The 20389-nt window shown below is 34.1% G+C and overlaps 1 protein-coding gene across 2 annotated transcripts in view; it reads left to right on the forward strand.

Moving 5' to 3' along the window:
• Window positions 1-20389, forward strand: part of LOC149794034 (uncharacterized) — a 127088-nt gene that overhangs the window by 77367 nt on the left and 29332 nt on the right. For both annotated transcript variants that reach the window (XM_089967977.1, XM_089967978.1), the window contains exons 14-18: window positions 1577-1705; window positions 2288-2411; window positions 3577-3726; window positions 17550-17694; window positions 19214-19452. In XM_089967977.1, the coding sequence (XP_089824103.1) occupies window positions 1577-1705; window positions 2288-2411; window positions 3577-3726; window positions 17550-17694; window positions 19214-19452 (787 nt within the window). The remainder of the gene's footprint in view (window positions 1-1576; window positions 1706-2287; window positions 2412-3576; window positions 3727-17549; window positions 17695-19213; window positions 19453-20389) is intronic.

A 20389-nucleotide genomic window follows, 5' to 3' on the forward strand; every position in this document is an offset into this window, starting at 1 on the left:
GGTAGATCAACATTATAACACAAAATGTTACAGAGATGTACATGTAGATCAACATTATAACACAAAATGTTAAAGAGATGTACATGTAGATCAACATTATAACACAAAATGTTACAGAGATACATGTAGATCAACATTATAACACAAAATGTTAGAGATGTACATGTAGATCAACATTATAACACAAAATGTTAGAGATGTACATGTAGATCAACATTATAACACAAAATGTTATAGAGATATACATGTAGATCAACATTATAACACAAAATGTTACAGATGTACATGTAGATCAACATTATAACACAAAATGTTACAGAGATGTACATGTAGATCAACATTATAACACAAAATGTTACAGAGATGTACATGTAGATCAGTGGGATAATTAAATTGTAATTTAGTAAGTTGACAATCAGATGGCTACTTAGATAGTTTAAAATTTAAATAAATTTGTCCCCACTACAAAGGGTAGGTCTAATTGTGTCATTCTGACCTTTTTCTTAACCATTAATTAAAACAAGTGTTTGAGCCTGTTTATATTATCTATTTTTTGTTTGTTTTAAACTTGTAAATTGAATATGAGTTTGGTCATGGATAACAATTAAAATATTCTGGGTAAGGATTTTTAGTTATCCTGTTTAGTTATCCTGTTTTTGGCTACCAATTTAGGTCACCTAAAAGTCTTTAGGTATACAAATGGGTAGAATGTCCATTCACTTAAAGTTCCATCAAAAATGGGTTATCATACCCTCCACCAAGCCTTCCACCAAGAGATATATTCTATTTTTCAATTTTATCAATGAAAATTTCAATCTAACTATTAATCAGTTAATCAGTTTGTTATTTATAACTGCTAATTAAACATTTGTATATCAAATGTAACATGCACAACTTTACCCATGTTAAGGTTTTCTTTATTAACTTTTCTTGATACTTGAGTAGTTAATATTAGAAAAAATTAAGCCTATTTTTCCAAAATTATATATTGTAACACAATATCATGAATGATGTATTTCAGCAACTTTTACTTAAAATATTGTATCAGACTGGGTTTAACAATGTTGTCCTACTTATATATCACATTGTCTCCCTCATTTGATGTGTAGAGTCATATCATTAATGAAAGTTAGATGCTTTTTTTATCACAAATTATTTCTGTGATACAGATAGCATTATGTGATGGTAAAAAGAGGTAATGTTCTATTCCTTTTCAACTGCTCTGGATTAGAGATTTACATGTACGAGTAATGTCTCTTTAGTTATGCCCCTTTATGGAACACAGATGATGTGGGATGAAAACTACATAAGAACCGAAATAATTTTCTTTCATGTTTGCCATTAAAAGCGTATAAATGCATGAAATCAGATGTTTGCTCCACTTACCTGCCAACATTAAAATATATTAAAATAGTAAAATAGGAATATAATTGCCAGTATCTGTTTTGAATTATGACTGTTCCACCCTGAATGGTCTGTGACCTTAGAAAATGTTAAATAGTTCATTAGAAAGAGCAAACAGTTTATGCAGTGGTCTAAGTGTTGATTCTTCGGTTTTTTGCCTTCTTTTTTTCAGTGTGCAGAGAGCATGTGAACAGGTTAGTGAGACATCACGTGAGCAGCTTCGTCAGGAGTTGACCTTGGAATTTGATGTTGAGAGATCAAGGATCATCAACAGATATGAAAATGAATGTAGTAAACTGAGGTAAAAATAAATAATTGATATCTGTGAATATAAACCTATTATAATATACATGTGTTTCATATAACATTATAGCAGTCTTGTGTTAAAAATTAATCACTTAAGAAGCTGTGACTAAAATACTGAATTTACTCTTATTCTTGGAATACCAATTTTTAAACATGGCTGTTCAAATGACATTACAAAACCAATAAATAATTATCCTTCAGAGGGAACAAATGAACCCACATCCCCAGTCAATACAATTAAATAGCGAAGAAAATGTCATTTTGCTTACAAAAACAGAGAATTTGATACCCACAATAATTAAAATCACAGTATGTCAAACTTGTTTTAGTGTTTATTCCATTCCATCACTAATAAATTACTAATAATTTTATATACATAAGGCATTAATATAAAGTTGAAAAAAGAAGTAAAAATTTAATCGCATTTTGATACACATTTTGAATTTGCCATTGTTTGTGGGATGCCTATTGTAATAGATACCATGGCTGGTTCACAACCTCTTGAAATTAAAGACCCACCTCTGAAGACAATCTTCAGTTAGCAAATCCTCTTATTGATTACTTGTGTCTGTTTCAGACAAGAGTTGGAGGCAACTGAGGAAGAGTTGATGAAGGTGAAGGAGGAGTATGTCAAGGTGTGTGAGGAAAAAGACAACATCAAGACACAGCTAGAGGAGGAGATGGGTCAAAAACTTAACAAGGTAGGTTTGACACTAACCATAGATGGCAAAGTTATAAAGTAGACCCTTTGTTATGAGGCCACTCATGAGATGGATCATCTTGGTGTGTGCCAACATATAACTGTTTTACTATTTTGTTCCCATTGCAAAAGTCTACAATGCCAACAAGCCCACCTTATCAATGCAGACGTGGAGTGGAGATGGTGGCCTTCTACAAGGTGGATCATTATTAAAAGTTATGACGTGTTGTATGATGCCATGTAACTGGCTTCTTAGAGCATGCTGCACATAGTATTTATCAGCGACTTTTCATTTATTGCTTGCGGAATGGAAAAGAAATGTAAGAGTCCATTTATCACATATTACAGAGCTTTTGATTGTATAATTATATTAGATGATTTGGGAATGAGTTTTCACTGAAATACTTCTTATGACTTCTAGTTAGTCATAAATGAAAGTTGTGTCAATCTGACTTCCAAATGTCCACCAAAATGACCATCTTGAAAATCTTGTTATTGCTACTTCTCCTAGATAACAGTTATTGATACTGAGCTTTCCTCAAAAGACTAATTATGTCTAGTTGGTCCTAAATTGAAATGGGTCCAATCTGACATCTACTATGACCACTGTGGTAGCCTTCTTGAACATCTTTTTATCATTTCTTCATCAAAATGGAAAGTCACGTAAAATGTGGGTTTTCCACCATGATGTCACAGTCATCCTAAATGAAGATGTTACCAATCTGACATCCAAAATATACACCACAGCAGTAATTTAAAAATCTTGTTACTGCTGAAAAATATCAGAGGTGGTTTCAACAATCAGCAATTAAAAGGAAGAAATGATCTTACCAAGAAATCTTGGAAATTCTTTTTGAGCATCAGTATTTTTCAATAGTTTGATTGTTCACTTTTACCACACTGTTAGTTATAACTTTTTTTGTTTGTCATTGAACGGTATAGCTTAAGACAGATGAAGAATGAATGGATGGAAGGATGATGATGGTGAGAGTGATGATTAAACTTTGTTTATTGGTAACAATAACATTTTACTGGTGAATTTATTTTAATTGCTGTATATTGAAAAGTTGTTTTTATTTTCTTTTCAAGTTTGAATAAAGAGAGCTTTAATATTGCTACTTTATAGAGAGTTTTACAATGCTACAATTAGCCCTTTTGTATTTTAGATTCGTACGGAGCTAGAGGAAACAAAAATGCGAGAGGTTGAACTTGCTCGAGAAGAGGCCTTGAAGGAGGATGAGGTCCTGAAGGCCAAGGTGAGGAGTGAGCTAAAGAAGGAGATGGAGGAAGAAATGAAGAAAACGCTTGATGCCAAGGTAAAGTTTTATTTTACCTAGATTTTATCATGAATTGTAAATGTTTCAATTTATTTACACACTTATTCTTGCCTCTTCTGCTCTGTCCTCATTAACTGTCAGCTTTTAGCATTACCGTATACACTCATCTAACCGATTGAGCTGCAAACAAACATAAACCATGATCTGCCATCGCATATTACACTGGCAGATCGGGGTCTGTGTTGTTTGTTCTACTGATACTCCTACCAGACTGCAGGGACCAAGATTTGTCCGCAAATGATTTACAAGCAAATGTAGGTCCATGCAGTTTGCGATTGGATCCTATAATATGTAAGTAGATGCAAAGTTATGCATTTTGACCCTTCTCCTTTCTCCTCTTTTCAATTAATTAATTAATTATATCAGTATTGTGATATCTAATTAAATTGTAAATAAAAAAATCTTGCAAATTTCTGTGTGAATATTTATAGATACATTGTTGGACAGGAAATTATTTTTGAGATCCTTAGGGACTGATAATGGATCCCCTTAGAAATGTACCAAAATCATGCAGAATTCCCCATTTTGCTCACAAGAAGTCCCCATTTCCTATTACCTTTATAATACTGTATGTCTAGTAGGTCGTACATTCTGCTGTCCTTGGTTGTGTATCTAATATTGGGAACTCTACAGTAATCACATTTCCATCTGTCCATCTGTCAGTGTAATCACACAGCTTGTAACCACCATAGCTCAACAACCCTTGCTCATGCTTGGATGCCATTTGGTAGGTCAGTTGTCTGTTACATGCTGATGTGCTTTAAATGGCTTCATCTTTTCAGATCCTGTTTTGGTGGAGTTTTTGTTCTTTTTTGCATTAATATTAAATCCTTATAACCAGCATATAGCTGAGTAAGCATTCAACATGTTCAGATGCAATATTATGTGCACATTGTCTCAAGACGTAGCTATACCTTGTATGGGTTTTATTCTTGTCAACTCTATTTAGAACAGAATGATGGTCCTTGATGGTTAACTTTGTATCTTCACATTGAATGTTGCTAGTACCTGGCAGAGTTTGGGGCCCCGAGTGGCTGAGTGGTCTAAAGTGCTCACCATTCCGGATCACTGCCATCTCACCTCTGTCTGCGTGGGTTCGAGTCCATGGCTCAGCTAGCGTGTGTATGTGGGAATGCCTGCCAGTAGCTTCTCTTGGGTCGGTGGTTCTTCCCTGGGTTTTCCAAGGTTCTTCCTCCACCAGTCATACTGGCCGCCATGTATAGCCTATCTTGTGCTGAAAAATGGCGTTAAACCCTAGAACAACAACAACAATAACCTGGCAGAGTTCAACAACCATTCAGTATGATCTGATCCAAATTGTCTAATAAACTTCGATGGGTTTTGTCTCATTTAGAAGAGTTTATTGCCTTATGGTTTCTCATCTTCCTGACTTTGGTTTTTGCAAGGTCACTTCACCAAAGTATGTTGGATTTCAGCAAGATTTGGCCTGTGTCTCAGATAGATGAGCCTTTGTGTGCATTCCATGACATCATTTACAGAAGTTAAAGTCCCTTATAGTCAGAAATTGGAAGACTAACTTATTTCTTACAGAACGTGATGTGAATATAGTAATAAAAAAAAATAATTTATGTGTTAGAGCAGCATACAAACTGTACATTCATTAGAGATAGAGAAATATCTTATATTGTTAAACAAGGGGACTTTCTGGTTTGCACCTAATAAGATAGCCCTGCCACAAGAATTCATATGAGAAGTTGTCAGAGAGAAATTAAATGCAGAATATCAAAATAAAAGTAACTATTTTTGTCAACTGTAGTACATAGATTGAATTTTATGAAATGAATAATGGAATAAAAAAATAAATCCATTTAGAAGCTGAAGGGTGCATCTCAAAATATAGAGGACTCTTCCTCTCCACCACCGCCACAAACTAGTTCTCTTGCTGCAAAATAATTAGTATCATCCTGACTTTGGTTTCCACGCAGTAACTTTCACATAGTTTTGTTAGATTTAAATCAAGTTTGGCATCCAGATTTATTTTGATAAGACTTTATTGAGTTTACTTTGAAATGTTCCACATTGTCACATAAATGAGTTTTGATCCCGGGCTTCCTATCCTCCTAACTTTGCTTTTTGCATCATAATTTTATTAAGGAATATTGCATTTCAGCCAGTTTTATGCTTTTTTATATACTGATGAGACTTTTAATTAGTTCTAGCATTCTATGTCATTATTGAAAAGAGTAGTGGGAGGGGCCTTTTGTGATGCACCTGCTGCAACTGTCTCTAGTGTGGTCACAATCTCAGATCACTGTGACCTATTTTCCATGCTTGTTTGAATGGAAATCAAGGCAGAAACTGTTACATCTTAACTTTTTTATGCAAAACAATGAATACAGAAGACTGTGTTGTGCTACCATTTAACATCACACCTTGGATAAGTTTAAGGGCAAATTACACCATTCAATTCTACAAGTTAATTTTTCCTGAACTGAATATTGCATGCAAGTAGCTCAGAAAAATAAGCAAAAATGTATCTTGTCATTAGTTTCAAGATTATATAAAACTGTTTATGCTCATTCCGTGGACAATCGGAGAATGTGTGTGAAACCTGTATAAGTGTACTTTTGGACAAAGTTTGTTTTTATTGTTGAAAGTAAATAATTATCTAGTTTTACATGGCCATTATGCTAATTATAGTTATTAAAAATAAAAATAAGTTTATCTGAATTATCTCCCCATTACAGAATTTGGACTTCTGAGATGCATTAAAAATTCAATGTTTCAGAATCTGCAAAATTATTTTTTTCCCCGACATATGCATTGTAAAATAATAGTTGATTAAAATTATTTGAGAAAATGTGTATGTCACCAGCCTTCCAGAGAAATGCTACAGCAAAGTGTGATTATTGACGATTATTTTGCGGTTGTAGATTTATCTCCCTTACAGACCTAACATTATTAGTTTTACGTGCTCTGAAGCAGAAACATGAACAAGTATGGTTCGTTTTTTGTATCAGATCTAAATAATGAAGTTTTACCCTTAATTTATTATCTAATATTTAGACAAAAACGTGTTTATGGAAGGAGTGGGCATAATTTGTTCAGTATGGAAGGAATAGCCAGACTTTAAACAGGATGGAAAGAATGGGCTGACTTTATACAGTATGGAATGAATGGGCTAAATTTATACAGTATGGTAGGAATTGGCACAATTTATACAGTAGGGAAGGAATGGGCTGACATTATACAGTGGAGAAAGAATGGGCTGACTTTATACAGTATGGAAGGAATGGCTGACTTTATACAGTGGAGAAAGAATTGGCTGACTTTATACAGTATGGAAGAAATCTCGAAGAGCAAATGATGCAAGAAAATAATATTTTATATCTGTAAACCTACAAAGACAAATTTGTTCTTGATTCATATTATTCCTGCCTCAATTGTAAGTTTGCAGCTGTATTTATTTAGATTCTCTTGATTTATTATTCTCTATCATTTTGTGGGGCCCGGTGTGGCCAGATCACTGTCATCTCACCTCTTTCTGCATGTGTTTGAGTCTTGGATTCAGCCAGTGTGGGTATGTGAGAAAGCTTGCCAGTAGCTTTTTGTCGGTCGGTGGTTCTTTCTGGGATTTCCCACGTTCTTCCTCCACTAGTTATACTGGCCGCCATGTATAGCCTATCTTGTGCTGAAAAATGGCGTTAAACCTTGAACAACAACAAGAACACCTATCATTTTGTATTTTGTTTCTTCTTAACCGCTCAGTTCACTTAATACTCCCATAGGTTTTAGCAAATCATGTGCTAGGTATATTTGAAACGTTCTAAATAGTTTGTTATAACTGTTGTCTTTTTTCTTTGAATCTGTTGATTGATAAATAAAATAAATACGTTATAAAATTAATAGCAGCTGCTCATACAGCATGCCAGACTCCTTCAGATATATGTGTGTGATGTAACATAGGCAAATGATGGTGACCTGAAAATGCCACAGGAGAATAGTTCTGTAACTGAGCAAAGAGTATGCTTTAAAATCTAGCTGCTATTAGGTTTCTCGCTGACTGATGTCAAGGCAGATTTGGATAAAGTTTTTGGAAGTCATTGTCTGTCATGTCTACAATTTTGAGGTGGTTTCATTGATTTAAAGATGGCTGCAAATCCATGGGAGATGACTTACATTCTGGAAAACTTGGCAGTGATTGCTGTACAGGAAGTGGCAGTTGATACAGATACATACTGGAAGATATTTCTGTTATCAGGAGCATTAATTCATCTGTTGTTTTTAATACATTGAAGAGTCGTATGAAGCTCAGAGAGGTTTGTGAATGGTGAGTCCTGCATTTGTTGATGGCCGGTCACATTCAGACTTGGGTTAAAATCACCAAATAGTTACTCACTAGATAGTTACTCACCAAATAGTTACTCACCAAATGTGAAAAGAATGACCAGAGGCATTGGAATGGCCTTGTCACAGGAATTGCTTTTTGAAACCTGACTCAAGAAAAAAAAAATTAAGTTTCGGCTGGAGAAATGAGCAGGGTACACAGATTGTCCAGTGTAGTCAAGCTGTCGAGAGAGTTTTATACACAATATTTTTTTATGCACAAGATCCGGTTGACCAGAAACATGTGCCTGACTCTACTGCTAGTGTCACTAGACATTTTAATGTCTTTAAAGTGTTGCCAGAAGTTGTGCAACATTAATGAATTTCTTTTCTATGCAGAAGTACCCAAGATAGCCATCTATTCCCTGACAATACTGCAGTATGTAAATGTGCTGTCATAAAAGACTTCCTTAAGGAGTACAGCATCCAATTTTGCTGCATTTTCCGTACAACTCTGATTTAGTTCCAGTAATTTTTGGCGGAATCCCGTTAACAAAGATTTGCTGAGGGGCTAACAGTTTGAAAGCCACGATGCAGTTGGTAGTGCAGTTTTCCAAATTTGGAACAGCGTAGCAGAAAACTTGTTGAAAATGACAGTTAATAAAATGGATAATCTGATTGTGAAAGTGTGCTGTTGTACAGCATACTGATTTTCAGACCTTTTTAAGTACCTATCATATCTTGTTATCACTACCAAACATTTAAATTTATAAGGTCTAGCTACAAGTTTGATTCATTAATTTTACCACATGTCACTGTACATTGATGAAAAACGTTATTTCTGAGGTGTATTTCAATAAATTGAAGTCCATGAAATGGGTTAAAGCATCTGTCATCTTAGGAGCCCTGGACTGTAGCTTCCCATGGGTCAGTGGTTCTTCCTTTGTTTTCCCAGGTTCTTACTCTACCAAATATATATTAATTTCAAGTTCAAATGGTCTAATGTCAAAGTAACTATGACTGAAAGAAGAAGAATGGTTTATTTACAGTAAATTGAGGGAGTCTGGTTGGCTGAGAGATCTAAAGAACTCACCTTTGCCGATCACTGCCATCTCACAACTGTCTACGTGGGTTCAAGTCTCGGGCTCAGCCAGTATGGGTATGTGAGAAAACTTGCCAGTAGCTTTCCAAGGATCGGAGTTTTTTCTGGGTTCTTCCTCCACTGGGCTGCATTGTATAGATTATCTTATAATTATTACCTTATAGCCATTAATGTTGTTGTTGTAGGATTTAACACCATTTTTCAGCACAAGATAGGATATATATGGCAGCCAGTATAACTGGTGGAGGAAGAACCCAAGCAAACCATGGGAAGAACCACCGACCCATTAGAAGCTACTGGCAGGCTTTCTCACATACCAATGTTAGCTGAACCTGAGACCCAAACCCATGCAGACAGAGGTGAGATGGCAGTGATCTGGAACAGTGAGTGCTTTAGACCACTTGGCCACTCAGGGCCCTGCCATTAATATTGTGACGTGTTGAATACAGATATATACTACATACTACTATCTACAGTTATCAGACTGTGGATGGCTTTGGTAATTAAGAAATCTATAGATTGGGGGGGTCAAAGGTCAAGGTCTTTGTGACTGGAAGAATGAACTTGGTTTGCAGACCATAACATTAGTGCATCGCTTACCTCAAACTTTGTGAATGGCTTGTAATTTGAGTACAGAAGAAACTTATTTATTTTGGGGTCAAAAGCTCAAAGGTCCAGGTCAGCAACAGAAAGAAGAAAAATTGTTTCTCTACAATAACATTAGTTCTACAACACAGATCACTCTTTGTAGATGGCTAGATGATTTTTGTGTCAAAGGTCAAGTTCACTGTTACTGACAGAAGATGAACAGTCTGTGCACAATAATTTGAGTTACCTGCTGTCCACAATATGGCATATCTTAAAATACTTGATTCTAAAGCATGAAAAATAACCAGCACTTACCTGAGGTCATGATTTATGAAGCATAAAGCCATTTTGTGTAAGTGTAATTTGTCTCAGAGCAGTTTCTCAAGCTGCAGTGTCATACAGTTGTGTTTTAAGGGCATTTGTGTTCTTAGAAAAACATTTCTGGTTGAAACTCAGTTTTACTTTATACTTGTGTAAAGCAACTGTACAACATGATTATTTTGTCAATTCTGAATGACAAATTTTGAGGTAATTATATCAAGGCTGCAAGAGTGTTTCATATCAGGATATCTGGTTTTAGTTGGCATCCATCATGCTCTTTCATAGCACATTACATGTATAATCTTTCTCACAACTGGGTCACTGTGACCTACTGTACTTGCTTTGCTTAACAGCTAAAGAAACAGGTTCATAGTTGTCCCATTATAAATTAGTTTGGAGATGAAATATATACATCAGTCAACATTTTTTATGTTAGGGGATTGTGACCTACTTTTAATAAGATATAAAATTGAAGTAAAACAGATGTTGTCAGAGTTAAGCTTTTTTGTTTTGATTTGCCTAGAAAACTTAAAGCAGGTAAAATTTAATTAAGCTTTTTGTTTTGATTTGCCTGGAAAACTTACAGCAGGGAAAATTTACTTAATATTTTTCCGATGGTTTTTGTTGTAGTTATTGTTGTTCTGAATTTTTTTCTCTATAATTGCCCAAGTTTACACATTTAGAACCATTTTCTGAACTGGTTGATGAGTATTCATGAAACTTAACAGTTATATTCATCTTGCAGAGTTTGACTCACTGTCAGAAAAAATTATGGCAAGAATGACATATATCTTTATTGAAACATGACCTTTTTTATACGACATTGTTATGTTTTTGGACCATTTGCAGTAGGCATCAGAATAGTTGGCATTCTGTACAGATCTGGTCTTCAAAGTGGGAGCCATTGATTGTCCATAGGCATCTGCAAATGGGAGAAAGAGTTCTTGACCAGCCCTGCTTTTATTTTATTATTTGGTTTCTTTGAAATATATGACATTATGACTGTGTACAATAAGACCTCTTGTTAGGCAGTAGTCTTTTATATTGTCCTCTCCCTCAAAGAATACCAAACAAGATCACAGGAACAAGGACATTGTTAATGAAGAGATATACCAATGAAGATGTATTATTTTTCTTTATAGATTAACACACCTTGAAATTGAACAGTGCCTAATTCTGCTTTGTGATTAGTTTGCCTTATCACAATATAAGGTGTTCATAACCTTATCTGCATGATTGGTCTTGCCACCAGTCATTGTAGAATTACCATCTTGTGTATAGTACAGCAGTTACTATCAGGGTTGTTTTGGGAATCACTTCATGTATTCTGTATTAATAATCAGGTGCACTAAATTGTGATGATGAATGAAATTTCTTGTCTCAAATCGGGACAAATTCCCAGCAGTCAGAATAAGTAGAAAAAAGTAGATACTTTAAGCTCATATGGATATTCAGTATTAACTGTAAGTATTAGTTCCTGTTATATTGTTTATATTACATTTAGTACAGTAGCAATAATATTAAAGTATTTCATGAAAGCTTAAAAATCAGTGCAACAGGTTGTAGCCTATTTTTGATTATTTGTTATAGTCAAAAGTTTAAGAAAGTGCTTGAAATAGCATATCTCTGCAATAATAATAATAATAATAATAATAATACACAAAAAGAACAAGGCCTTTGATTTCAGTTATTCTATCTGTGCATAAAATGTGTTACTTTCAGCTCAGAACTACACCTGTTGCAAATTTTTCCCTAGGTTTTTCTATTGAATGAGACAGATGGTAAATAATATAATTGTATCTTACTTTCAGATTTAGACATCAGCTGTGATGGAATATTCAAATTGCATTTTAAATGTAACAAGTTTCTGTATGTTTTAAACTAGTCAGTGACTTTGTTAAGGAACTATTTGCCTGAAATGAATAAAGTTAGATGTCAAATCAGCTGCATGTCATCATTATTCATACTAATATGATAATACCAGAACAGTAAACTAAGATATATTTTATGCAAAGCAAAAATTATTCAAAATTTACGATTTCATACACTGAAACAGCTTTGCTTTTAAACTTCAGTTGCCATTGAGTTAATGCAAGATGAAATCTGTGGCTTTTTAAAAAAATATTTTTATTTACAAATAGTAATGATTTCTGACATCACTGTCTGGGTCAAGGTTGAATCATTGAAAGCAGACTCATTAGCATTAAATGAAAGAGAAAGTAAAATGTACTGATGATAGATTGTTGTAGCCTTAATTTATTTACTTTCTTGTAAGTCAAGTCAAACTGCAGATTCAGGTCTGCCATTGCATAATGTATTGGTAGTTCTGGGTCCATGCAGTTTTAATGGAATAAAAATTATCAGTAAAATGAATAGCATAGACCCTGATCTGCTGACACATTATGCAACAGCAGATCAGGGTCTATGTTTGAAGTCAGACTTTACTGTTAGCAAGTACATGTATATACAGCAGTCATTATTTTTGCTAAGCACAATACATTGTTTTCCTTGAAATTAAAGGATTTTCTAGAACAATATTTCTATTCAGATAATATTAAATTAAATTACCAAAATGTGTGTAAACTATTTTTGTAAAATATGCTCTGGTCCATTTATATAAGGGTTGAAATATTTAACATGGTGGGCATGTGTAGTTCTGTTAGGGCAGTACTGATAAGGGGATAGGTGCTTTATTCTTGGTATTAGTTTTAATCGATTAATCAAACCTGTTGGATTACTGGTCTGAGAGGATTGTGTAGGTCTTATGATATATGAAGATGAAGGGTGTTTACTAAACAGACCCAGTTCAAAGTATATGTAGCAATACATGTGACTTTCCTTTATTTGCAATGTAGATCAGCTTTCATTGCAGTGTAGCACATTGCTATAAATTTTCTCTGTTCCTGTATAGGCAAATGTTACTCAAGGCATGGTCTTCTTATGAAAAGAATTAGTATAGCAATATTTACTTTGATGCTTGAGTGCAAAATTTGATATATAACACTTTAAGTGTCATTTATGTTCACATTAAATGCTCATTTATATTCACCTAAACTCTCATTTTTTGACCAATGTGGTATGTGAGAAAGCTTACCAGTAGCTTCTTGTGGGTCGGTGGTTCTTCCTGGGGTTTTCCCAGGTTCTTCCTCCACCATTAATACTGGCCGCCATGCATAGCCTATCGTGTGCTGAAAAATGGCGGTAAACCCCACAACAACAACAACAAACTCTCATTTATAGTCACCTTAACTCTCATTTATATTCACCTTAAAGTTCATTTATATTCACCTTAATGCTCATTTATATTCACCTTAACTCTCATTTATATTCACCTAAACTCTCATTTATATTCACCTTAATGCTCATTTATATTCACCTTAACTCTCATTTATATTCATCTAAACTCTCATTTATATTCACCTTAATGCTCATTTATATTCACCTAAACTCTTTTTTATAATCACCTTAACTCTCATTTATATTCACCTTAATGCTCATTTATATTCACCTTAATGCTCATTTATATTCACCAGAACCTCTTGTGTATATTCTATCAGATATATCTCAGCTTTGGCAAGCACTGCCACCAGTTTAATCTGCACATTTACAAAAAAATTTGAAGATGTGATTAACAGGTCAAATCATATCAAATTTCTTAGATTTTGTATTTAATACTTGATATGTAAAAAATAGTGGTGCCCATTTTACTTTTATAACACAATGTATTGTCAGCATTAAATAATTACTTTCTTAGTTTTATTAAAAGAGTCTCACTGTGCATAAAGGAGATTGGTGGCTGTGTATGAAGTTTTGTTACACGATAACCTTGTGGTATTTACTGATTTCAGGCTTGTACCTTTTACGTGTTTTGAATAAGTGTACAGCTTATATAGATTACCTATAATTGACTGGACTGGTATTTTCTGATTTGATACTTTGAACACTGCCTTTGGTTACTTGACTGTAGAAGTTAAAACAAAAGATCTAATGTGCATACATTATTCTGTATGTGCTCTAATCACTGATACCTGTATATCAAAACATACCATCGTATCAGAAACCAATGCCCTCCCTGTAATTGATAGCATTAGGATAAAACCAGTGTATTATTGATATTTTAACCTGGTGCATTGGATTCTTTAAGTATTTACTTGATCTAAAACAAAGATCTTGTGTTCTGTCTTAACAGATTTAATTCAGAATCAGGCCATGCACACAGTTCAGTTAATCAGCATTGGATATTCAGTATTGGAGTATTTTCATGCCTGTTTTATATGTAATTTTTACATTGGCCTTTGAACAAGACTTTATATACCTCTAACAATGATGTGGAATCAAGGTATGTTGAACAAAAGCAATCAGTATACATAAAGAGGCAGGTTGTTTGGCATTGAAATATCGTTACTCTATATTATATATGCCATTTATCATGATTGCATGTACTGTCTGGTCTAGCTGATATGGGGATGCAAATTTCATATTTGCATGGTTTAAATTTCAAAGAAATATTTTTTACGGTAGTTCTTGTCAGAATGTTATTTAGTGGGTTATTTCAGTGCTGGAGAAATTTCACTGATTTAGTAGTTTGCGATTGAAGTTGCAAAATTAAATTACATACGTCAGATATTACATGTAACATTTTTAAAAATAATTTTGTACAACTTTGAAACAAATAGAAAGGCAAACAGCCCTCTATTTCTTTTCATGATAATGCTTTCTGTCTCCATTCTCAGCATGTATGTAAGAGACACAACAGAATCTCTAGATTTATGTAGTATCCAAAATTAATGTTTCTTCCTTCCTGATGGCACATCTTTTTTTGTACTGGTAAATCATTTGAAGAAGAAAATGTAATTGTCTTTGAAGAATAAAGTCTTCTTGTAACCATGGTTTCCTATCCACTACTATCGATACATGGTTTGACTGGCAGTTGTAAACCCACGTTAGCCAATCACAGTTAAGTTCACACTGGGGTGAGTGGGTGCAAGGATTTGTTTTTAATACAAGCCATCATTGTGCTGTTATTATTTTTGTATGAAGCAGACTGGTCTGTCAGTTAAATGACATGATTTGATCACATAGTTTGATACCTTGTTCCTCTTTTTCTCTTTTAAAACTGAAGTTAGCTATTTTATCCTGTCCTTGATAAAGTGTTATTAATCAAGAGCAGTTCAGCATTCACCAAAAAGAATGATTTCCCGAGAGGTAGAAAATACAGTGTATTCCTTATTATTCCATCTAAAATATAACCCTCTGATATTGATGTAAAATGATCCATTTCACCCAACCTCCAATAAGTATGACTTTAGAAAGCGTAATATGAAATGTTTTTTGTGTGAGTGCATATGGTACATGGTATGCCATATATACTCACTTAAAAATTATGTTTAGCTGCAAACTGAATAGACTCAGATATGCAGTCATTTAATACACCAGCAGATATAGGTCTGTTTAGTTTGTTATAATAAAAGTAATATGTTCATGTATGTGTTCTACACCGATTGTGTCAGTAATTGGTATCATTTTTTAGAATTTGATTCTGCATACCTTTAAATGACAATTATTCATTTTATTTGGTTCCTCATACATCCATATTCCTTTCAAAGGTCATTATTTACATGCCCTGAGAAGTATAAACAGCAAAATCAATGTTAAAGTACATGGACAGTTTTGGACAAGATCAGCCTAAAGGTGTGATTCATTACAATCAGGACCGCATGTCTCATGTTTTTATGTCACAGTGAAAGCTACACAAATTGATACTATCCTATATTGTGACAATTAGACTCGACATGCTCTTTTCTTGACCCAGTTTAGTACCTGGCCACCATTATAAAAGTCCATTGCGATCGATAATTTTCATCTGGAAGTTTCTTGATGACAGTTAAAGTGCAGAGCATTTAATAAGCAGCATTCAACAGACTTTGATTAAACAAAATTAGTTTTAAATTTTAACAATTTAATATTTAATTCAAGATGAATAAATGCATATACATGACCGTCACGAGTTTTACTATAGGAGTAATCAGTAGAACAAACAATACAGATCCTGTCCTGCTGGGGCATTATGAGTTGGCATATTAGGGTCTATGCTATTGGGGAGGGGGAGGCTGGGGGCTAAGTGGTCTGAGGTCCTCAATATTACAAATCACTCCCTTCTTACCTCTGTCCACGAGGGTTTGAGTCTTGGTAAATGTGGGTATGTGAGAAAGTTTGCCAGTAGGTTCCTATGGGTTGGTGGGTCTTCCTGGATTCTTTTTGCATCAGGAGTTATTGGTGGCAGATGGTCTAAGGCATTTGCCTTTACAGATTAGTGACATCTCATCTCTCTCTGTATAGGGTTCTAGTCTGGGGCGCGGCTCGGCCAATATGGGTATGTGAGAAAGCATGCCAATGGATTGCCATGGGTCAGTGGTTCATCCCAGGTTTCCTCCAACAAACATACTGGCCACCATGTATATCCTATCAACTTAACCCCACAACTACAACAATTTTCTGCACCAGATATTGGCCACAATGTATAAACTATCATGTGCTTAAAAATTGTGTTAAACCCACAAAACCAAACTACATTGTTCGGAGTAGGATTCAACCATATAAGTGAGTATATATGGTACTCTTATTATTCTAGTTGTTTTTTATGGATATTGTTGTCATTGGTGTTATCATTCTAGTTGTTTTTTATGGATATTGTTGTCACTGGTGTTGACAAATATGTGTACTACCAAGTACGTTTTGGTCATTTTTATGACAGTGTTGCTTGTAAAAATATTAAACTTGACATGTGCATACAATTGTACATAACAAGGAAGTGTGCACCACTGTATTACAAGCAGGTCCCAGTGACCTACATCTTCCGTCCTGTTTGAAAACTATCAGATAAAATAAGTTTGTATAATCATCCTGGACATTGACATGGCCAAATGGGCAGTGACATGGTCAGCTCATGTAACTGAATCCTTATTTATACACATCCTTGGAAACATAATTATCACAATGGAATTTGGCCATTACTCTTAGCTGTCACTAGATGTCATTAGTGTGGTTTAGGATTTCTAAACTGGTTTGCTGTTTCATAAAGCTCTGTTCTTGATCAGAATTCTAAAACAGGTAACCAGGAGGGTATATACACACAAATGCTTTATGGTTAGTACTATGTGGTTGTGTTCCATTTGTAATATGGATTCACAGTTCATGGAATCTTAAGATTAATGCCAAAAAGAGAGTAATTCTAAAGCTTATGTTTGCAAGATTTATATCTGTCCTCAAAAATGCTTGAATATTATCATGTTAAATAGGAAAAAAGTGCTAAGAAGTGCTTGAATCTTGTCCATTAAAATACAGGACTTTATGAGATCTCTTTCACGTCACTATGCAAGTACCTTACATATTTTATTAGTTATATGACATGATCACATTTGATATGTACATGAAATAGTGATAAAGCATGTTATTTAGTTTATAAGCATGTTAAAATTAATTATTTACTGGTCTTTATTGGTAGGTTGCTATGTCTAAGGTGTTATGGTTGGAGGAACACAAGTCAACCAAAGAACAGGCCATAGAGAATGCCGTCAAGCTTGCCGAAGCCGAACTTAGGATGAAATTAGATGAAGAAATGGCAAAATCAGAACAGAGGCTAAATGAGGGTGAGACAGTTTGCTTATACATTTCATATGGTGTACTCATGATAACATTCATTAAAGTCATGAAATGACAGCTGTTAGTGAGTGAGCAATGTACTGAAATATGTCGTCATTGTTATGTCATAATAGTGTGATAAAACATCAAGGTGGAGTAAATTACTTTTACTTTGAAATCACATTATAATTGACTATAATGAATGAAAAACTGAAACAAGTGAATTACATCAAGTAGAAATGATAAAATGAATTGTACCAATTTATTGGATCCATGACTATACATGCATATATTGAAGGTCTTCATAGTGAAAGAGCTTTGTGTATTGTTTTGCAAACTAAGTTTATACAAAATAATAATCACATACAATCCTTCTTATATCTTTTTAGCAGATGTAAGTGGATACATGTGAAGGAAAATATAATGTTTAAGCAAAAAAAATGTGCTCAGTTTGCAATTGTGTTGTTCCTACAGTGATAGTTTTTCAAAACATTTTGATACTGCCTGATGTACCACGGTTCCAAATATGACACTATTCTCAATATATTGCACTTCCATATATATCGCAGTACTCTGCATAATGTGATTAGGTACATAATGTTGTCAGTGTTGATGAACCCTGACTACTGTATTATGACACTGGAAAGCTCTACATTCATTGTTGATAATCATGTATAAAAGTAAGTTTTTAAAACCGTCACAAATGTAAAAAGTAAGATTATATGCTTATTATTCCGATTAACAGTACTGGTATTTTGTTGTCAGTTGATCAGGGGCTCTTTGTAATCAGGCATGCTAGGAGTTCCTATCTTTCCTTTGTAAGCAGAGAGCTGCATCATATCAACATAGGTCACAGGCAAAACATAGAGTTGAGTTTTTTCTCATTAATGCAATGGAATCATTGCCCATTAACAGTATCAGATCAGCGTGACTGAGGTAGAGTGGTGTGGTTTTAATTGACATCCATTAAATTGGTCCAACTCATTGTTTGTGATAAGGATATACTTGGGTAATGGAAAATGTAATTAAGGCTAGATCATGTGATATGTTTAATTAGTCTGGAGTGATGATTTGGTTTATTAGAGCAATGAGACTCAATGATGTCTATCTTAACTTTGCATGTTTTATGGGAAATTAGAATGTAAGAGATTTAGTTTACTCAAGCATTACTGCTAATTCTTTATCATGTGATGCCACTTTCGCAGTTTGACAGTTCGTCTATTGTGAGGTGAAGGTCATTCACATTGTTTATGTTACAGTTGGCATCATATATTCATTCTCAGCATGTAAGCAATCTATAAAACTATTCTATTTTGGTACTTTGAAATAAATTTGATTTATGTATCTCTTATTACAAATAAAATACATGTTTACATTTTGGTCTTTATGATTAATATTTTCACCGCTGTCAAACATTAATGAACTTGTTTGTTCAGAACACTAACTCATATTTTGTCATCTTAGGCAAACATAAATTGATTTTCCATTTTACTGTCCAAACATCTAGTGTCCTTTATTTAATCACAGCCAAGCTTGAGTGGCAAGCCGAGTCAAGTCAGTTGCTGGAAGAAGAACAAAAGAAATGGGAGAAGAACAAATCAGAGGAATTTGCCAGGATGCTTACAGAAGAGAAATTAAAATGGCGGATGTCAGAACTACAACAAGAGATTGACAAGGAGAGGAAAAAGTGGCTACAGAGCACCAAAAAAGAACTTGACGAGCAGATTAATTCAACCCTTGACCAGGAGAGAAAGATAATGGATGCAGTGAGTATTACCGGTGGTACATCATTCACAGTCCTGGGCCCTGAGCTGACTTTACTACATTTCTTACATTTAATCCTCAAACTGAATCAAAAAATGTATAAAGGTTTATTTTTCTCCCTTTTTTATTACTACATCAGATGGAAATATATTAAAAAGGGGGGATATTGTTTTGCTGTTCTATAACCATACATCTACACAGCCATACATTTGTCTGTCCCAGATCTGTGCTAGCGTAATAGCATAAAAACATTTAAATTTAAAGCCTCTCAGTTTTACACACTTTATAGCAGTCATTAAAAAAGCTGATTAAGTAACATTTCAGGCTATTACAGCCTTTTTTAAACCATCTTTATCATTTTTTTAATTTTATGAACCTTTTTAAAAACAAAAAGATTATCAGCATGATTTAGCAAAAACCACTTGAAGCAGACATGAAATTTGCTGTGCTTCTTTGTAGATGTCATAGATGGATTTTGTTGACATTGTAGCAGTTTTTCCAGTTTTTCTACATTCTCTAATTTTATATTCCTGCCATAAGACTGGGTATATTATCTTGTTTTGTTCATCTATCCATCCATTTATACATCCATTTTTCTATTACCAATTTTGTTTTTGCACAATAACTTGAGTTCACAATACAGAGTGACCAAACTTTGTGAATGGATTAAATTAGGGGCCAGAGTGAACCTTATAGATTTTGGGGCCAAAAGCTTTAAGGCCAAGATCACTGTAAATGAAAGAAAAAAACATTGATTTTTGCACATTAACTCGAGTTCTCCGCTTTCTGCAGTTAGGCCAAAAAAAATTGTTTCTTGTCAGCTGACCACTCCCAGTTTTTCACTGCCACCTTTTCCCCCAGGGTAAAAAAAAATAATTTTAATTAAAAAAAACCATTTTTTTCTGAAATTGATTTTTGCATCTGATTGAGCTTGTTTAA

This window comes from Sinohyriopsis cumingii, chromosome 8 (assembly GCF_028554795.1).
Source record: "Sinohyriopsis cumingii isolate HCF-2022 chromosome 8, ASM2855479v2, whole genome shotgun sequence".
Lineage (NCBI taxonomy): Eukaryota > Metazoa > Mollusca > Bivalvia > Unionida > Unionidae > Sinohyriopsis > Sinohyriopsis cumingii.